A 15,881-nucleotide genomic window follows, 5' to 3' on the forward strand; every position below is an offset into this window, starting at 1 on the left:
AATCCGTTCCACAAATGACGGGATTTTTTTTTTACCCAACAGTAAGTGAATGCGTCAATAAAGCATGGTTAGGAGCGAGCCAATCAGAGGCCCAGGACTATCTGATGCTACCTCAGCAGAGATGGGAGGCGGAAGACACAAGTGAACGCAAGCTCTTCTCACTCTGCGGTACCACTTGCTTGGTTCCGAGTCAAGGCAAAAGCCGAGACGCGGAGAAACTGACACACACCCCGTGTTGAAACCTCTCTCGAACCCCCTCGTAGGACTATATTTTAACGCAAGGTTTGTATCTTTTTATTTCTTTACGCGAGGTCTTTTTTTCCCCAGAGATGAAACTATCGTCGAAGCAAATCGAACGACTGTACTCTGACGTCAGAGGCTGTTACTCTGACTTATAAAAATTTGAGTCATACCATCAACTTTGCTTGACTTGTCTTTTGAAATTGGACGGTTATTTAAACCACTTTTAGAACGAACGAACGAATGAGTGGAATCAGATAGAATTCTTGTTAACTCCCAAATTTGTATAAAACCTCCATAAGTGGTCATTTACTGTTTCGGTCTACTCGTGTTTCTCTATATCTGTCTTAAATGGTCCACCTGGTCATCCATCGTGCCGTTTTGAAACAATATTCATTATCACCCATTGATCATCACCAGCAGCTTTCTAATTAAAGTCAGTGATGTCTTGAACCAGGAATGGCTGTTGTTCCAGCACAAACTGTTTCCATCCATCCCGGCATAGTGTTATTGGCGCAGCCAGCAGCGAATCCAGTCTAGTGATAATCAATAGTGTCACAGTACTTCTATTAATAATCCCAGTTAAGAAATAGTGGGGCTTTCAGTGAAATAAAGTAGACCAGATAGATGCTCCATCACATGGATGAAAGGCGCTTGTTGGCTTTGATTCAGAAGGAAATGATCAGTGGTTGTAAAATCAGGTAGGTCATAAATAACATGCCATTAGAGAATATTTAACTTGCTTTTTTTTCTAAACCAATAATAAAATATACCTAATCGTAGAAATTGTCACATGTTCTTTATTTATTTTGACCTATATTTGCCATGGGGAAAATTGAAAACAAACAACATGGAGGTTAACCTGTGTACGCACCCGAAATGCTTCCAAATACTTGCTACTCTGCTCGTGTCTTGTTTCTATTAGAGGACAATAACCTGAGTGGTAAATAATTGCCTCTTAGGTTATTAGCGCAGAGAAGCTGTGGCTGGTTACATTTAGTCTGCTTCCCTCACCAAACCTGCCTTGCCTTCATCCATCTCGTCAGGCCCCGTCCCATCGAGCCGCCATGTCCGCCAAAGCCATCTCAGAGCAGACGGGCAAGGAGTTCCTCTACAAGCACATCTGCACACCGGCAACGGTCCAGAACCGCTTCCGCTATGCTAACGTCACCCCCGAGACCGACCTGGACCGACTGGCGCTGGAGCACCCCTGGCTGGTCACAGAGGTTTGGATGATTGGTTGACTTCATAAGTCCAGCTCTCACTGTTACACATACGTGGTGGCAGGCAGGAAATGATCCAAATTTTCTAAAAATTGGCGGGGGGGAGATGTGGGGTGTTGTGGTGTAGCATCATAGCATTCCTAGGAGGAGTTGCAGTGACTTTAACGGAACATCAATTGAATTAGTCTTCGGGTATGATGGTGATGCAGAGGGCAGATATGGAAGAGGAGAGTGAGCGATGTGCTGCCCGAGCATTGATTAGGAAATTGCATTAACTTTCACCGTCTGTCGTGTCTTCCCACCTTCCTCCTCCTCTTCATCACTGGCGAGGGCCCAGATCGTAATGGCTCCACTGTCATAAGTCATTCGCCGGTTAGCGGGAGGAAGAGCGCTCCTTCTCGTTTTTTCAGTGGGGGGTGGCAGAATCCAGTTAGGGTTGAACAAGAATGATTTTGTCAATTTTTTTTTTATGGTGAAGTATCCTGTCGCTCTTTGAGAAATTGCTCTGTTTGAAATGAAAGGGGTACCTTGAATAGGGCTGAAAGATTAACATGCAAACTCCACACAGGAAGGCCGGAGCCGGGATCGAACCCACGACCTCTGCACTGTGAGGCCGACATGCTAACCAGTCGTCCACCAACTTGCTTGTTAAAAAAAAAAAAAAAAAAAAAAAAAAACATGTGAATATTACCTTGAAAAAAAATTGGCTATTAAATTTCAAGCATATTTTGGAATGGGAGGGATAACAATGAGATTATTTCTCGAAATCATTCAGCCCCAATATAAATTTAAGTGGCAGCAACCATGTTGCAGTAAATGAACCAGCAAATTTGCTGCCTAAGTAGACTGCACTATACGACAGTCAACTCTCGTGTCTGTTTTTTTTTTTTGGTCCAAATTGAATGTTGATTTATTCAAACTACAGAGTGGTGTTTTGTTTTTGTTTTTTTCCCTCTGCTTTCTTAATGTATGCCTTTTGAAACGTTGGCCTTCCAGGAAATGACACATTTCCAGATTGTGTAATCCCCACTTTTCTATTTGCAACAAGACACCAGCCCATCTGGATATTTTGCAGGGCGTTGTTCTTATTTGCACACTTAGTGTTGATCTTGTCTTATTACTCAGCCACATGTTCGCTATTGTCAAGGGCAACGCCCACCCTATGTGCCCATATCAAAACAAAAAAATAAAAAATCATCATTCATCCTCCGAACCGCTGCCGACTAGAGGTGAGGCATTTATTGTAAATGCACAGAGCCCTACTTTTTGATATTATGTACTTTTGTTTCCATGCAAAAAAAATAAAAAATACTCATATGCAGTGAGTATGTGTTGTAGCAGTGGTACTAAATTATGTGATAATTGAATTCATCACTTGGAGGGTTTCATTTATTCACATTCCCTTTTGAGATTAACAGCACCTGCATATATTTGTAATTATTTTTCCTGCAAATAATGCTGATTGCCAAAAATATAAATTTCCATTTAACATTAACTTTGTATTAAAAATATTAATTCTCTGGCAAATTTTATGATCATATTTTTTTGAAAGGTAGAAAAGGATGCATTTATTCGATTGTAAGGCTTTCATTTTGAGCAACCTTTTCATGAATCGATGTCTCGACTTCAATTCTAAACGTGATTCGCCTTCCTGTGCAGAGGCTGGTGGTGAAGCCCGACCAGCTGATCAAGAGGCGGGGCAAGCTGGGCCTGGTCGGCGTTAACCTGGACCTGAACGGCGTCAAAGAGTGGCTGAAGAGCCGCCTCATGAAAGAGACGACGGTACGTCATCCACTTAAGCCAATAACTCCTGTCGCCATCCTTCACCTTCCCCTTCCTCCTATTTTCACATTTTGGACCCATTTGCTACATTCGGTGTGAACAAGCGGCATTCCGCTTCCACCTAGTCGTCCATCAGTGCAGTCGAGAATGCCGACAACACACTCTGATGCGGTTTCGCCCGATAAAATAACAAGACGCTTCTTCAAGCTCCCATGCCCCCATAAACCAGTCAAGAAGAGTTTGTGTGTGTGCGTGTGTGTGTGTGTTTCATCACGTATGACATGACAAGTGTGTGGCCGTAAAGCAAGATAAATAAAGCCGCTACGTTGCAGCTGATTGACTCCCATAAATAAATTGAGCATTGCATAAGATTCGGGTAACCGCGCAGGAGCCATTAATATTTGTGGACAGCGATGCTAACCAGTCACAACAAAGGTAACTTGAATTTCGCTGCACAAAATGCAGACGAACACCATGCCAGACCGATTTTAATGCTCGGGTGGATCACAGGAGTTGTGTACACATTGAATGTGAATTCATAGAATTGACGGTGGTCAACAAATGCATACCGGTAAATGTCATATTCATTTGGTATCTGTTTTGAATGCGCCATCAACACAGCAACGTACTAAATGATATTGTTACACTCCAATCCTGTAGGGGGCAGTAATAATAATAAGTCAACTTGTCAACTGTGCCAAAACCGTGACCCCAAAAATAAAAAAAGAATAAATAAATACACTGCTACATAACCCTGCTAGCTTGGAAAGCTACTAACACAGAAATAATCAATGAAGTAGCGCTCTAAGACAACAATCTTCTCTTTTTGGTGAAACCAACGATTTTTTTTTTTCAATTCAGGAGTACATGTTAGAAACCAGATGATTGGTGGAAAAAGTTTAGACATGATTTATTTTGGTCCCATTTGTTTGTATCACAAAAACCTGCCAATTGTGTCGAGTTTTTTTTTTAAAACTCCTTTTATATATGAGTGTCTGTTGTGTCTGTTCAATTTAACCCGTCACACAATTGGCCCTTGGCGGAGGTAATCCTGTTGAGGTTTTATTGACACTGTCAGTTAATTCATACCCTTCATGATTGCATGCGTAGTTGACAGTGGTGTCGAATTGCACCAAGACGGCTAAATCAGGCGAGCTAACTTCCCACCTGGACTCCGAACCTTCCTTTTTTCTGAACTCCTCAAAATGGCACCCTCCTCGCACGATTCTATTCTCTCCCCAACGTCCCCCCACCACCACCACCACCACCAATCCCTTGTCTGTGAAAGCGCTGCCAGCGCCTGTTGGCCTTTGAACACAAACGCGGCGACAGCCCCGCCAAATGAGCTGCCTTCGCTTTGCTTCCCCCCCGGAGCAAGAAGCGATGACGTTCTCCCAAGAATCTGTCGTGCTACTCTTCTATAATATCTTGTTCTCCTCGCCATTTTGTTCCACGGCAACCAGAAATATGCGTCATGGACAGCAATGAGGAACGAATAACTAAATGAAATATTGGTCCAATCCAGTTGATGCCAACCGTACAACATTTTCAGTTTCCTCAACTTCCTCCGACAATTTACTCTGTAATCCGCGAATCACTAAAATTGAACTACATAAAGAACGTGGCTATCTAATTTGCAATTTGTTACCACAAAAAAATCCACCGAACAAAACATGTTAGCACGGCTCGTACTAGACTTGTTGCGATGCACGCCGCATTTTCTTTGACGTGCGCCTAACAACTGATTTGCGTGCTTCCTCCTCAGGTGGGAAAAGCCAAAGGCGTTCTCAAGAATTTCCTCATCGAACCTTTTGTCCCTCACAAGCAGGTAAAATCACTCATCGGACCAAAATATTTGGTTTCATGATCAGGAGCGTACCAATACGCCAGAGAATACGTTGACGCGGCGCCGTTTGATTGCATCCAGGAGGAAGAGTTCTACGTGTGCATTTACGCCACCCGCGAGGGCGACCACGTGCTGTTCCACCACGAGGGCGGCGTGGACGTGGGCGACGTGGACGCCAAGGCCAAGAAGCTGCTGGTTGGCGTGGACGAGAAGATCAGCGAGGGCGCGGTGAGCAAGCAGCTGCTCGCCAACGTCCCCAACGACAAGAGGCTGTGAGTGATGGCGTCGTTTCTTAAATATCACCAAGGGACTGAAGCTCTCACGGTCGTCGTACAGTCTAAGCGCTACTCGTCGGACTTTGTCGTCACCGTGCGCAGCTTTGGGAAGAAAATGGCGGCAATAAGTGGCGTTGTGATGGGTTTGCCTTTTTAAAAAGGCCCCATATTAAAAATGTTTTTTTTTTTTAACTGAAACTCTTCGACAACAAATGGAAGCCGAGAAGATTGAAAACAACATCCAGGCTCACCTTAGCATTTACTCGGATGTCTCATAGTCCAGTCTCATAGTACGCTTCAGTTTTTCGCAATACAGTACTCCAGTATTGAAGGCCTCCGCGTTCTCATAAAAGAAGTACTGTGACGTTGCGGGTGGTGGTGGTGGTGGGGGGGGGGGGGGGGGGGGGCTGCAAATGCTTTCCATTAGCCAAATGACAAACTCTCTCCTTGGCTTTTTATCCCCCATCTGACTCCACCCCCCCCAGCTGTCCTCGTCCATTTATTTTGATGGCGGTGATACAGCCAGTCACCCCGCCAACACCGCCCCCTCCTTTCTAGTCCGTCTGTCCAGCGGCACTCCTCGTTATGGCTGCGATTCACTGTCTTGGCTGACATTGACGGAACACGAACACACGCACGCACTCAAGACCCCCACCGCCACCTTTTTTTTCACTCACATAGGCTTTTTCCATTCCAAGCACACTAGGGAAGCTGAGTCACTGTGGCTTGCACCACGTGGGTCAGACAAGGTTCTGACAGCAGGCTGACAGAGTTACTCCCCCTTGACAGAAGAAGAATATTTTACACACACACACACACACATTCAAATCTACTCTTTTCTGACAGCCGAGGCAAGTTATATTGATTCATGTGAATTGTTCTATTCTTCTGATGACAGGGTCCTGGCCCAGTTCATTGTCGGACTTTTCAACCTGTATGAGGAACTGTTCTTCACATACCTGGAGATCAACCCACTAGGTAGGTTTTTTTTTTAAATTTACATTTAGATTGGGAAATGAACAAAACTGAACATGACATCATTTTGAAGATCATCATTTTAGACCTCCAAAAAGCTAATGCTGACCAGCGTAATGATGATATTTGGGGAAAAAAGACCATTCAGAAAGAAGACAACATTAAGACATTAAATTCACAAGTGGATTCCGCTACATTTCCAACCCAAAGTACATAACTGAGTAAATATTTGATGCGCTCGCTGTTTGATGCTGGTAATTGGCTACAACGAACAAGCTCTTTATGGCTTTGAAGTCCTACACAAGTGATACGCTGGGAGCGTCTTATGCTCGCACGGTTGGTCGATCAGTAGGTGAGCAGGTGTCAACCTTTTCTCTTCTCCTGCCCCTCCTTCTCTACGCAGTGGTCACAAAAGATGGCGTCTACGTGCTGGACATGGCGGCAAAGATCGATGCGACGGCAGATTATATCTGCAAGGCCAAGTGGGGAGATGTGGAATTCCCACCGCCTTTTGGCAGGGAGGCCTACCCTGAGGTAATGTCAACGGATAACAATCCTCTTTTTTTTTTTTTTTTAATTGTAGTATTATTATTATGTATTTATATATTATAATTGTAGTTGCTGGACATGTAAATGAAATAGTAAAAAAAAAATATATATATATATTAGCATCTCTAAAGAACACGTGTATTATTCGTATTTCTTTTTTTATGTTTTTAAATGATAGATTTATGGATTTAATATACTGTGTAGAAAATCTCAGATGATTAGGCTTATTTTTATTTTGTTAAAATTGACGGATGATATGTTGTATACATTTATGATGATGTAAAAATGTAATTATTGTAGAATTAATTCATTATAAATTTCTAAAATTGTTAATGCATTTTTTAAAAATCTCTAGTTTATATTTGAACAAAAAATAGATAATACACTGAATGAATACATGCATAATTCATTATTCATTTTATATTCTACACATTTACTGTCGATATACCGCACAAATAATTCAACATTTTAATGATAATACTAATATTTATGTATGTGCATTCAATTCTTGATACTCCTCGCATCCGCAGCTGTTGTTTCAATAATCTGCCGCGGCCTGTTGGGCTCGTCTCAGACAGACTCACCCAGCGGCGGCAGCAGCAGACGGACGCTCTAATTGGCTCGGGGGGGCTAAGGGGGACAGCAGCACCAGAAGTGTGTGCATCTGTCTGTCAAAATCAAGCATGAATGCTCCACGCGTCTACAATGACTCCTCAGTACAGTGCACTTTCACAGGCCATTTCATTAGGCACAACTGCACAATCCAATCATCATCATCACCCCCTCCCCCCACCCCCTCCCCGGTTCACAGGAGGCCTACATCGCCGACCTGGATGCCAAGAGCGGCGCCAGCCTCAAACTGACCCTGCTCAACCCGCAGGGGCGGATCTGGACCATGGTGGCGGGGGGCGGAGCCTCTGTCGTGTACAGGTAGTTCATCAAATAGCTTCACATCGGACATCAAGAGATTGGTGGTTTTTGCAATGCTATAATAGCCATTTATCTTTTGCTTATGCACAATCTAAAAATATAGAAACATTGATCCTGAAAAGTGCCAGGTGGGGTTCGTTGTAGTCGTCTACGGACGTGCATATGCCAAGTTATAGAATCTTAAAAAGGGTTGGCAAAAATTTTTAAATGCTTTCAGTTAGTGAAAAGTAATTATTCGTGCTCATTATTTAACATCATTATTTATAATTAACCATTAAACATTTTTGGGGAGAATAAAAGTAATGGATCAAATCTCACAAGAGTCTTGATAATGTAATTTGATCGCTGGGTCGGTTTGAGGAACAGGGTGGGCCATATTTTGCTCACCACTGTATCATTCCTAAATATTTTTTGTTGTTGTTGTTATCTTTAAATCGTTTTGGTGGAAGCAAGATCAAGTTTCTGAAACCGGAGGTAATTAAAATAAGGAAGGCAGTAATAAACCATCTCCCCTCTTCCATCTGTTCGGGGGTGTAAGATGTCCCACGCAGACTCCTCAACCGCCACTAATGAATCCCTCTGTGCCTCTGTTCATTTTTATTTGCTCTAACCTATTTTGCAATGAAGAGTTCTTGTTCCCTTACCATGATGTGCGGCCGATCTCACAGCGACACCATCTGCGACCTGGGCGGCGTGGACGAGCTGGCCAACTACGGCGAGTACTCGGGGGCGCCGAGCGAGCAGCAGACATACGACTACGCCAAGACCATCCTCTCGCTTATGACTCGGCAGAAGCACCCTGATGGTAACGTTCGACATGGCGCCTGTTCTTTCTTTGCTTCGGAAATTAACCGCTTGGAGCCTTTTGATGATTTCCCAGGCAAAGTCTTGATCATCGGAGGGAGCATCGCCAACTTCACAAATGTGGCGGCGACGTTCAAGGTAAGAACGCGGGTGACTCGCGCTCGCTTCGTTGCTCAGTCGCATAACCTGCTAACATTATCGCCTTCCCGCCCCGTCAGGGAATTGTTCGAGCAATCCGAGACTACCAGGTGCCTCTCAAGGAGCACGAAGTGGCCATTTTCGTCAGGCGCGGCGGTCCGAATTACCAGGAGGGTCTCCGGGTGATGGGAGAAGTCGGCAAGTTGATATTGTGCAAAAATAAATGACAGAAAGTCAGGATCATGCCAAATCAGACCAGTGACACCATACCCCCCCGCACCCCCCGCAATCTGAATTTTTTTGCCACTCTGGTGCATGAAAACTGGAATAAATACTAAACTAAAACATGATCAGTTGACCTCTTCACAGGTCAAGTCCCATTTTCACATAGGACCTGTTATTTGATAGCAGCTTAAATATGATAGAATTTTTCTTTTCTTTTCTAAAATGATTCCCAATCTCGCAGGCAAGACCACTGGGATCCCCATCCACGTCTTTGGCACAGAAACCCACATGACGGCCATCGTGGGCATGGCACTGGGTCACCGGCCCATCCCCAACCAGCCTCCCGTCGCTGCCCACACCGCCAATTTCCTGCTCAACTCCAGCGGCAGCACGTCGGTATGACAAAAAAAAAACGGCCGTCGTGGCGTGTCACGCACGCGTAACGTAACGGCACAGTGCTTTGTCCTCCTTTTCGAGTCCCCCGTGACTCTTTTGTCTGAGAGCTTTTCAGTGATGTCATGTGACTCGAATTGTTGCGGCCACTCTCACAAAGGCTCCTAGTTTGCCCGGAAGCTTCCAGTATTGGGACTGGGACGCTCCACCACGTGAAAATGAAAACTTTTTCTACTATCACCTCAAAAAAATACTTGGCTCTCTAACTACCAACATTATGACCAATAATAAAATGCAGGAGCGCAGTAAACCCTTTTTTTTTTTAATATGTCTGTGGCAGTGATGCAAACAACGGTGACATTAATAACAAGTTTCTCACTTTCAGACTCCGGCATCCACTCGCACAGCCTCCTTCTCCGAGAACAGAGGGAAAGCTGAGAGCTTGCCGGTAACGAAAGCCAAAAGTGCAGCTCCTGTTGGTGAGAAAATGCACGCAAACTGCATCACATATTTACTCCCGAATAAGCACAAGTGCATGTTAGCGGTCACAAAAGGGCTTTGATCGGATGAGTTTTAGCTCCCTCTTCAGAAACTTGAACCACTCTACAGCCCTCACTCACACTGGAATGTGATAATCCACCTGGCATTATTATTTTTATTATAATTGGATTTTATGCCAGTTCACTTCTGTCGAAGAGTCAAATCAATGTGGACGTGGATGGCAAATAGTAGGACATTTTCTTCCATCGCTGTGATGATGATGTAAGATGTCTGCCTTGCAGTCAAGGCAGCCACGCTGTTCAGCAAGCAGACCAAGTCCATCGTTTGGGGCATGCAGACGCGGGCCGTGCAGGGCATGCTGGACTTTGACTACGTCTGCTCCAGAGATGATCCCTCCGTGGCGGCCATGGTCTACCCCTTCACGTAAGGACGCTACAGTGAAACCCCTTCTATAGATAGATACAGATACCAAAATGCCGGCTTCAAATTGAGAAAAATCCGTCGCTAAGGTGGCGCCAAAGCAATATTTGCCTATTAGACAAGGCTATGGTCTGATGAAATGAAGCTCCCTTCACTTCAAGAAAATTCTTTGGCCTTACGTTGGCGCCAAAGCAGTACAGTATTATATGTTATGGAAAAGGGGCAAGGAATGAACAAAGCAGACTCCTATGAAGCCAGTTTCTTTTCCAGTGGAGACCACAAGCAGAAGTTCTACTGGGGCCATAAAGAGATCCTCCTCCCGGTGTACAAGAACATGGGCGACGCTATGAAGAAGCACCCGGACGTCGACGTGGTCATCAGCTTCGCATCCTTGCGATCGGCCTTCGACAGCACGATGGAGACCATGCAGTACCCACAGGTTTGTTCTCTTTTTATTCCTCACCCTACGAAAATGAATTCATGTCACTCGTACGTAATTTTTTTTGCAATCCAATTGTTCAGATTCATACCATCGCCATCATAGCGGAAGGCATCCCCGAAGCCCACACCAGGAAGATCATTAAGGTAGCCGATGAGAAGGGCATCACCATCATCGGACCAGCAACTGTGAGTCCCAATTATTTTTTTATGTCATTTTATTCTTACTTTCTACAACCACAAATCTCTGATTTTGACTTTGAGACAATTGTCCGGCACATGGCAATTAACAGCGACATTTTTCATCCAAAAACATCACTTATACCGATTACCGTTAAATGTCTTTCCAGTGAGAAAAACTCTATAAATATGTAGCATCTTTCGAAAAAATATTTCCGTACTTAAAAAAAAAAAGGAAGCATACGAACATATGCGAATATATGCAGCGCAAATGGTCAGTCCGGTGCCAATTTATAATGCGGTTCTCCTTCCTCAGGTGGGCGGCATCAAGCCGGGCTGCTTCAAGATCGGCAACACGGGGGGCATGCTGGACAACATCCTGGCCTCCAAACTGTACCGGCCGGGCAGCGTGGCGTACGTGTCGCGCTCGGGCGGCATGTCCAACGAGCTCAACAACATCATTTCGCGCACCACCGATGGTGTGTTTGAAGGCGTGGCCATTGGCGGGGACAGGTGGGTAATCAAGTCGGGCTGCTGCCGTCAGATGTTTTAGCTCTTGAGTATTCTATTGAAAATTGTATTTTGGTATTCGGATGCAAGTTTTGCTCGATTAACCCTTTCGGGGACACTACAGTGGACAGCTTAGCGTGTTATCAGGTTACAGGGTGCACGAAAGGGTTAAGGAGTAATTGCCCTGGCGTGCACTAAATAAACGTTTACGTGAGGATTTGTTTCATCCTTACATTAAAATGCCCAAATCCATGTAAAATGTGCCAAATGTGGACCGCGCTACAGGTACCCAGGCTCTGTGTTCACCGACCACGTACTGCGCTACCAGGACAGCCCAGGAGTGAAGATGATCGTCGTGCTGGGCGAGGTGAGGCGTCCACTGGATGGACTCTGTGTAGATGTTATCAATAGCACTCTATTGCCTGATTGGCTGCTGTGCTGCAGATTGGCGGCACGGAAGAGTACAAAATCTGCCAGGCCATCAAGGAAGGCAGGATCACCAAGCCTGTGGTGTGCTGGTGCATCGGAACCTGCGCGACGATGTTCGCCTCCGAGGTAAAAGCGACGCAGGCAATGTGTCAGGCAGCTGCTGATCAGAAAAGATTTTAATTTCTTGTTGTTGTTGTTTTTCCTTTACACCTCAGGTCCAGTTCGGCCACGCGGGAGCGTGCGCTAACCAGGCTTCTGAGACGGCGGTGGCCAAGAACAAAGCTCTGAAGGAGGCCGGTGCTTATGTGCCGAACAACTTTGATGAGCTGGGAGAAATCATTAAGTCAGTCGAAGTTACTTTTCAATAGTGTTTCATTACCTACAATTCGATTTGTATACAAACATTTAAAAGTCACCATTCCATCCATGCAGGTCCGTATATGACGATCTGGTGGGCAAAGGAGTCATCCAACCAGCACCGGAGCTGCCCCCTCCCACAGTTCCGATGGATTACTCCTGGGCACGAGTCAGTAAAATGTGCATGCTTTGTGTACATTTTTTCAATGACTTGATCTACTGTATTCAAAGGTTATTCTCTCTGGTGTGTTTGCGCTCCAGGAGCTCGGGCTAATCCGCAAACCGGCGTCCTTCATGACCAGCATCTGCGACGAGAGGGGGCAGGAGCTCATCTACGCTGGCATGCCCATCACGGAGGTCTTCAAGTCGGAAATTGGCCTGGGGGGCACTCTGGGGCTTCTGTGGTTCCAAAGGAGGTCCGTGTACTCATCCTTCGAATTGAGATCAACAACTGAGACAACAATGAAATGATCCAGTATGTTTTTCTCCAGGCTGCCCAGATACGCCTGCCAATTCATCGAGATGTGTCTCATGGTGACAGCCGATCACGGTCCCGCAGTATCCGGCGCCCACAACACCATCGTGTGCGCCCGAGCTGGCAAAGATCTGATCTCCAGTCTCACCTCTGGCCTTCTCACCATTGTAAGACACGCTCTGAACCGTACGCTCACTGATATGAAGTGATAAATAACACAAGAGCTATGTCAGAATTGATCATGCTCAGTTTAGATCGACTCACTAACAGTTCGGTGACATACAAGAAAAGACGACACACGGTTATCAGCAGCAAGGCACCTTTGCAGAAAAAACGTGGACCCTTGCGACGTTTTGCTGCGTACTTTTGAACTGGGGCAGAATGGCGCTGTAAGGTGGACAAATATGAAAATAAACAAGTGGGGGGGGGGGGGGATCGGGACAGAGCCCTGTTGCGCAAACAGTGAAGATCCATAAGTGACGCACATCCAATGTGTGTAATTGCCTAAAGATGCCACTAGGTGGCTTTTTCTGTTAGACAAGGAAGACCTGAAACTCCTTTTTCCGTTTATTAAATCAAATGTTTTTGTTTTTTACCATTTTATGGAGCAGAGCTGACGATTCAATTCATCATATTATATGGGCACAATAAATGTATATCTTCCAAAATGACCTATGGCCATCAACAAATAGCTAAAAAAAATTTTTTTAAATCATTTTGTGGCTTGTTTCTTTCACAGGGTGACCGCTTTGGAGGTGCCTTGGATGCCGCAGCCAAGCAGTTCAGCAAGGCCTTCGACAGCGGCATGCTGCCCATGGAGTTTGTCAACAAGATGAAGAAGGACGGCAAGCTTATCATGGGCATCGGCCACAGGGTCAAGTCTGTGAGTAAAACGTCGTGAGTGCGACCACCGGGGCTTGCACTCCTTTGTTGTGTCATATTTTTGAGGGTGTGGCGGGCATCGTGTGTGTTCTCCATCTCAGATTAACAATCCCGACATGCGAGTCCAGATCTTGAAGGACTTTGTGAAGCAGCACTTCCCCTCCACACAGCTGCTGGATTACGCGCTGGATGTGGAGAAGATCACCACCTCAAAAGTAAGACCCCCTTTAGTTCTTCTCTGTCACGGCACACTGTGTGTTTAACACTATGTTTGTGTTAGAAACCCAACTTGATCCTGAATGTGGACGGCTTCATCGGTGTGGCCTTTGTGGACTTGCTCCGAACCTGTGGTGGATTTACCAGGTAGTCAATTAACACCACCAAGGTGGCCCAACAATTTGGATCAGCAGCAGCACCAAATTGTTTAATCAGCAGTAACATATAAATACAAATACCGTCAAAGGCCCACAGTTTTTGCTTGAAAGGGAACTGTGCTGCTCCGTATTGTGTGTGCGCGCACCTTGGCCGCAAGGGGGCGGTGCAACGCACACACTACTGAGGAGTTTCAGAACTGACTTGGTAAATTGAAGTCATGTTACTCATTTTTGAAAAAGAATAAAGAATTACATGCCTGTCTATTAGCATTAAGCTAAACAGACTTCATTATACCTAAAAAAGAAGAAGAAGAAATAAAGGACACAAAGGAAGCCAAAATTCTGCGCTCTTGTTGAACAATTGTTTGCAATTCAATTTTAATTATTCTCACAAATAAATGTTTTGTTTTGTTTTGTTTCGCAGGGATGAAGCAGACGAATTTGTGGAAATTGGCGCCCTGAACGGCATCTTCGTCTTGGGTCGCAGCATGGGATTTATTGGTGCGAGAAGCCAAGAAGGACATAAGTGGTCGAATAAGTATTAATAAGAACAAAACTTGTCTTTTTAGGACACTACCTGGATCAGAAGAGGCTAAGGCAGGGTCTGTATCGTCACCCTTGGGACGACATCTCCTACGTGCTCCCGGAACACATGTCCATGTAGGACCCGCTCTTACCCAAGGCTGAAGATTTGGCATATATCATCAATACGTTACGGTTCAAACGGTACTGCTTGAAATGGTTTGCCATTTAAATTGTCGGTATTAGACACTAGTGAAAACATGCAACACTGTGAAGATCCTCTCAGACATGTCCGGTCTTGACAAGTGACAGAAGTTTAAATCGTCCATCATGTTCTCATGTCTATGTGCAGCTCCACTCAGTGTGCAATTTTATGATCATCGTCATCATCTTGAGCTTGTTACACAGGGTGACCATGTAGTGCAATAATAATAATAATAATAATGTGACAACACATTGTAGATAATAGCTTTATTTATGTTTACTGTAGTGGTACTAATCAGAAAAGGTGTTTTAATCGTCCATAATGTCTTGGCTATTTGTTGCAAAAGGGACCATTCATTGCCGCAAGTCCTTCGCAGGTAAATGACGTAAAATAACCACGGTACACCAAAATGATACAGTACGAGAATACATGAGTGCCCCGCTACACCGGTACCATATTAATTACACTGGTCAACAATAATTTTTTTAAAATCAGAGATGCAAGTTTTTTTAATGAATTAATTCCACTGATTCCAAATGTTGCCCTGGTTTTTGATTTTCACAACACATAATAATATGCACTATGTATACTTAAGAGTTAAAGGTTAGGTTCAGAAACAGGTGGATTTTTTTTTTAATGAAATTTACAATGCACGGTAAATTCTGTATCGCGCAGGCTTTTATATGCCTGTGGAGATGCAGTAAATGATTGAGAAGAGAAGCCCAATGGTGAATCACTTGTCTTTACTCTTCACAACAAAGTTGTTTACAAGTTCAAGCACCAAGCTACTCTCCGAAAACCCTTACAAGTCGATCCCAGGAGCATGACGACTCCCTTTCCCATAAAGCGACAGGTTCCTGCATGTCTCTCCTTTTTTTGGGTCACCGCAGTTCAAACTTCAAAACGCAAAATTTAAAACATCTCAAAAACGTGATGTGCAAGGGGAAAAAAAGGGAAAAGCGTTTTTAAATCAGTGTCACAAATAGATTTAGAGACACACAATGCCATCTGTGATTAAAATTTGCTGTTAGCCAGTGTTATTGTTGATCATTAATACAACAACTCGTTAGAAAACAAGTATAATCAATTTGGGATTTGATAACGGCAACGCTTGTGCTGAACGTGCCTCTACTGACTGTGCTGTGTCGATATTTGTGGAATTAAAAGTGCCAGTAAACAAGTGGTTTCCCTGGTTACGTGTGGTTTTT

At 44.5% G+C, this 15,881-nt stretch overlaps 1 protein-coding gene across 1 annotated transcript; it reads left to right on the forward strand.

Moving 5' to 3' along the window:
* Positions 1-136: 136 nt before the first annotated feature.
* aclya (ATP citrate lyase a) lies at positions 137-15,857 on the forward strand. The gene is made up of 28 exons (XM_086133446.1): positions 137-282; positions 1,287-1,466; positions 3,123-3,245; positions 5,011-5,073; positions 5,173-5,363; positions 6,265-6,344; positions 6,745-6,875; positions 7,702-7,820; positions 8,489-8,625; positions 8,701-8,762; positions 8,843-8,960; positions 9,229-9,383; positions 9,766-9,859; positions 10,163-10,304; positions 10,572-10,740; positions 10,824-10,928; positions 11,236-11,432; positions 11,715-11,796; positions 11,874-11,984; positions 12,074-12,201; positions 12,291-12,384; positions 12,477-12,631; positions 12,707-12,857; positions 13,430-13,573; positions 13,674-13,787; positions 13,853-13,935; positions 14,371-14,447; positions 14,516-15,857. Exons 2-28 carry the CDS (start codon positions 1,308-1,310, stop codon positions 14,608-14,610), a joined length of 3,279 nt encoding a protein of 1,092 aa, XP_085989572.1. The 5' UTR covers positions 137-282; positions 1,287-1,307; the 3' UTR covers positions 14,611-15,857.
* Positions 15,858-15,881: the final 24 nt, after the last annotated feature.

Source organism: Hippocampus guttulatus, chromosome 16 (genome assembly GCF_054856545.1).
Source record: "Hippocampus guttulatus isolate MCC_2025c chromosome 16, RoL_Hgut_1.0, whole genome shotgun sequence".
In the NCBI taxonomy this organism is placed as follows: Eukaryota; Metazoa; Chordata; class Actinopteri; order Syngnathiformes; family Syngnathidae; genus Hippocampus; species Hippocampus guttulatus.